Source organism: Bombus impatiens, unplaced genomic scaffold (genome assembly GCF_000188095.3).
Source record: "Bombus impatiens unplaced genomic scaffold, BIMP_2.2 scf_0155, whole genome shotgun sequence".
Classification (NCBI taxonomy): Eukaryota; Metazoa; Arthropoda; class Insecta; order Hymenoptera; family Apidae; genus Bombus; species Bombus impatiens.
Genome location: NT_176574.1, coordinates 841,644 through 846,714, shown reverse-complemented (window position 1 = coordinate 846,714; position 5,071 = coordinate 841,644). Strand labels below are relative to the sequence as shown.

Below are 5,071 nucleotides of genomic sequence, written 5' to 3'. Positions count from 1 at the left end.
CGCGGCTTGTCTGGTCGGCACGTCGAAAGGTTTCCATCGTAGCTGAAACAGGAAAATAGAAACGTTCGAGTTTCCAGTAAAAGAGAAAACGATGACGAACGACCGAACATCGATACCTGATTCGGCGTTGGATTTACAGCGTCCCATCCGTAGTCGAGACGAGGAGCGCTGTCAACCGGTGTGAAGGGTTTATGGACGACCGACGGCTTGATTCGATACAACCACGAGCGTCTGTTTCGAGAGCGAGGAGCTGCGGGACGATACATAGATATGAAACGCTCAGGAATAAGCCCGCATCCTAATTGGATGTCCCATAGCGACAGAAGACGAGATGAATTACCGCAACTTTTCCACGTTCCTCGTCCGCAAATATATAGTTTCTACAATTTCCCACCCATTTGCCTCATAAAATGGGCCTTTCCTATGCTTCAGAAGTCGATAACTCCGTGAAACTATGCATTCTTGCTCCAGACGTCACGGATGCGACTGATACAAACTAGTTTTTGGATTTCAAACAATGCGGATAATCGTCGCATCGTTGCCAATTTGGACGCAGTCGTAGAACAAGCTTTGTACGTTTATCGTCGTGTTTGTTTTACGATTTTATCATTGTGCGATATCCAATTAGGACACAGCCGTAGGCTAAAGCTCGGTGCATACAGACGATCGTCAGCAGACACGCGTCCACGGACGATCCGCGACGTTGTACAGGGAAAAGTAGCAGAGAAATATACGTAGATCGTCTACAGACGATCCTAGCCAGACAGCCTGGACTAAGCGCTTGAAACTCGTCCTCGCGATAAAACGCGGTTAGGAGAGATAACTTACCGGTAAACGACGTGCCGGACAGCTGTTCCGCGTACAGACCGTACGGACATCGTTGAGGATTGTTCTGACCGATCGGTAGGGCACCGGGACAACGTTCGTCCTCGCTGGAGAATTCGTTGCCGAATCCTGTCAGATACTGAAACGAAAGAAATGGTGTGTATAGAGAGAAAGAAAATTACGGGGAAAAGGGAATCGACGAAGCGTAGCAACGCGATAATCCCGAGTCTGTCTACCTTAAACTCGTCTTTCATCGCGCCACGTTCCTCGATCACCGAATACAACTTTTTTCCGATTGCTTCATCCTTTTATACGAGAGCAACACGGTCGTCTGTCGGATCGTACGTAACAACAACGAAATCGTCATTATGCGAAAGAACGTGTTTAGGTGTTTTGTCACGGCGTCGGCCAATCGCAGCGCGCAATACGAGAAGGCGCGTCTCGTCGATACGTTCGATCGGCATCGTTTCAAAAGTCAGAAATTCCACGCGCCTTATGAAAATTTATCGCTTCGCAGCGTTCTCGAGGCGAGCCCTCTCGGCGATGTTCTTTTCTACGTAGATTACGCTTACGCGCGTGTATATTTTATTCTCGTTCTTCCCACTCGCGGCTAATTCACAGACGACCGACAGAACCTGTCTCGAGTAGCTCGTTAAAAATTCCAGATAAAGACGGATAAATCGATGTTTTTCTTTTCTTCTTTCGTGTATTTTTCCTTTTTTTTTTTTAATTTATCTCGGATGTAGAGAGGCGGCAAGAAAGGGGAAAAAACGGAGGGAGGGAAAAAATAAAGAAGCAGCGATGTTACACGTGCTCGTCGTGTGAAATCGACGCAAAGGCAATCCGGTTTACGGTGGAAGGTTAATCGGAATATAGGACGTCTATTGCGTGATTCGTTGTTAAAATGCGCGTAATTGATTAATCATTCGAAAGATTCGAGAATGATATTACGAGTAGCGAGTCTATCGGGGAAACCTAGGAAAACAAGGCTCGTGCTAGACTTTTATTTCAAATGCGATAAAGGCGAACGATAAGGCTTTCGACGGCAAGGTATTACGTCGTAGTCGTATATAGCCGCCTTATTATTATTGTTACGGTTATCATTAAAATGAACAAGCGAGCGTAAGTTTATCCAGAATACGAAAATAAGAAGAATGCCGGAATAAAATAAAATAACGTAATAAAAACAGAGCAACATAAGATAAAAGTCACTCGCAGAGATACGAGAAACGAAACAAAGCTATAGACGCAACAGCATAAAAAAAGCAGACATGCTATCCGTACGAGCAATAAGAATAAATCGTCACCAAGTAAAGGTCGTAGTGGACTGCTTGAACGTGTTAATGAAACCGGGAAAAAAGCAGCCTTATTCGCGATATCGTTGGCGTAGTTACATACTCTTGAAATGGCATGGGAAAGCTTCATCGTGGTCAGATCCGTTCGCAAGAAGTCAACGCATAAGATAGGATGATTGCGAGCGAGAAGATCGCGAGCACGCGTTAAGATTAACCAGCTGTAACAGCGGAGGATCGTCGATAACGCTGTTCTGAATCGTTAACAGGATAATAAGCTCGCAATTCTTCCTCCTATCCTCAGCGTTGACGTCTTCCACCTACCAAGAACATGATTATAGTTACGCTCGTGACTTTGACACTCGCGCGCACAGATATACATACAGTCATATATCGGAGAAACTCGCTCTATCAACGTGATGTATCTGGCCTGAACAGAAGACCCAAATGACATTCTCACAGTCAACTACACGAGGTAACATCAAAGAGTCGCAAAGAGTTTCAAGAGTCAAAGGATTCCAGAAACTCCTACAAAAGCGGAAGATGAAACCTAGCGTTCGGTTTGCGTTATTAACGCTTGCGATAATGCGATTAGTAAGAGACAGTCGTAGAAAATCCCCAAGTCACGCACGTTGTCGATGGACGACAGAGGACAATTCGATAACTAGTACGGATACGAAAGAAAATTTGTATTTCTAGAGATTCGCATCACGTGGAACCTGGTCGCGTTAACAGTCTGACGGCCGCACATTTCGGCGTAGATCTCGTTGCCAACCATCCACGTTTTTCATTCAGTCGTCGTATAATTATGATTCGCTTTTTTGAGAAAATTTTCTAGGGAAACCTAATCCATTATTTTATCTGTCATTGAATCCATTATCGAATCTCTATCGTATTATCTCGATTCATTTTTGTACGCTTACGCGTCATATGGATTCATTGATTTGTTTCCTGATCGTTCCATACGGTTACGGAACTCGCGATTATAATCACTTTCTGACCATTCGCTTTCATCTAGATCGTTAGATTCACAAATCGCCAGTGCATTTGTAAATCGTTTCGCTTCGATGGAACGCTATCTACTATAAATACAGGAATTGTTTGTCTCGCGCGTAAGTGCCAATTAAGTTTAAGAAAAATGAAGTCGCATAAACGGCCGTTAGTGCGTTAAGGAACAATTCGTCGACAAAACGATATTGCGCGACTTTATGAAAATATCCTTGTAAAGCAAGAGTGTCGCAGCAATTAAGAGGTTGCTCAGTTATAAGAATAACTTTGAAATGCTTAAGATCGCCAGCAGAGGAGCGATTCGGATTCAAACGCACTAGACGGACGGTTAATGACAAATGATAAAAAGTAGAGAGGCCAGGTGGCACGTCCGAAGATGCAATTATTTCTCGCAATAAACAGCCACGAACTCTGATTCGTCGGATACATTTAATCGCCAATAACAGTGAATTAACGTTGATTTTAAGTAATCGCGAAACTAGGGTCAGAAATTACTCTCGAAAGCGAACTGATACGATTTCTAGCAAAAGACACCGAACCGAGCCAAATGCATTCTTGAAATCCACGTCCATCTGACACTTGTTGTCAAGAGCATGTGTGACATAGTTACAGGAAGTTGTCGAATCCGTGACCGTCGATCTTGCAGGAAAAAATTCGTGTTGATGGTAAGACGAACGTGCCGGTGATTATGAAAGTGGCCTAAATCAAGAATCTGAAAAAAAAAGAAACACATTACTTGATCATTTACTTTGCGTTGCGTCTATCTGCGTTACAACGAGCGTCTTTGCAAATTAGTAAATATTGAACCTTTGCATCGAGCTGGCCGATACGTCGTCGAAAAGAATTCAGTTCAGGTGTCGAACGCTAAACTTTAGACATCTCGAAACGATAAATACACGACTTGGGCTACTTTCATAATCAGTGAGAGAAATAGTTTCTCAGGCGAGTCGTAAATTTGATGGCTATAATTATTCCAGACATGTCTGCAAACGTATTTAAACTGGAAATTCTTGACTCGCTCCTTGTCTCCAAATTTGTATATCGAGATAAATGAACTGGTATTGGGTAGGGAGAAAAAAGCCGAGGGTAACGATCTACTGAAAATGATCTAAAAATCATCCACGCGTGATCTCGAGAGGATATTTTTAATAAAGATTTCAGCAGAAATTTTATTTACGTCTAGGCGATCAATAGCCAGAGAAACGTCGATTACGTCGACATTTAAGTCGGCTAAATGAAACGTCGTGCTCGGACAAGAAATACGAGGAAGAGTTGCGGACGAAGAGACACATGGCGATTCGAAGCAGACCGCGAAAGAGCCATCGATCGATCGATACGTCTGTCCAGCTTCGTCCTCGAGAAACATAAGGGTTCGAATTATACGTAACGTACGTATATCGAATTACTGGAAAACGGTGTGCTTATTAGGGCAAAGTAACTCGTGCCTTTCGCTCGGCCAGGAGAACTGGTCCTCGTGATTAGAGCGCGACCACCGGGATTCGAAAATATCAGCGTTCATTCGCTAAAACTGCTACGTTGAATTTAATCGAGCGAACGTGATCGTTGAGATGTAAACGATCCATCGAAGCGAACATCGTCGAGTGTCGCGTGGCGAACGCTGGAAAAGAGGAAGAGGAACGGAGCGAAGAAGGTTGACGAGCGAAACGAGCTAATTGCGCGTAATTTGCCCCGTTTCGATCCGGCGGGACGCGAACTAGCCAAGAGAATGAAATTACAAAGAGGTGGGGGCCGTTTACAGTTAAGCGAGAGAAGAAGAAGAAAGAGAGAAAAGGAGAGAGAGAGAGAGAAAGAGAGAAATCTCGCTAGCAAAGAGAAGATTCCTTCTCCGGCAACGGGGCAACCTTTCTTCTGCATCCTGCTCGGCCGTCAGCCGAATAACGGAGATCCCGCGGATGCAGGCCGAGCGCTCGGCTAGGCTGGGCTCG

General features: G+C 44.4%; 1 protein-coding gene across 2 annotated transcripts in view; it reads right to left on the bottom strand.

Moving 5' to 3' along the window:
* The window catches only part of LOC100749161 (homogentisate 1,2-dioxygenase), a 14,940-nt gene that overhangs the window by 3,057 nt on the left and 6,812 nt on the right, over positions 1-5,071 (bottom strand). The window contains exons 2-5 of one of the 2 annotated variants that reach the window (XM_024365947.2): positions 2,224-2,437; positions 829-964; positions 117-250; positions 9-42 (exon numbers count right to left, since the gene is read on the bottom strand). In XM_024365947.2, coding sequence (XP_024221715.1) covers positions 9-42; positions 117-250; positions 829-964; positions 2,224-2,250 — 331 coding nt within the window. In that variant the 5' untranslated portion in view covers positions 2,251-2,437. Of the gene's footprint in view, positions 1-8; positions 43-116; positions 251-828; positions 965-1,061; positions 1,369-2,223; positions 2,438-5,071 lie in introns of those variants that run through there. The other variant, XM_003487514.4, reaches the window with a different exon arrangement.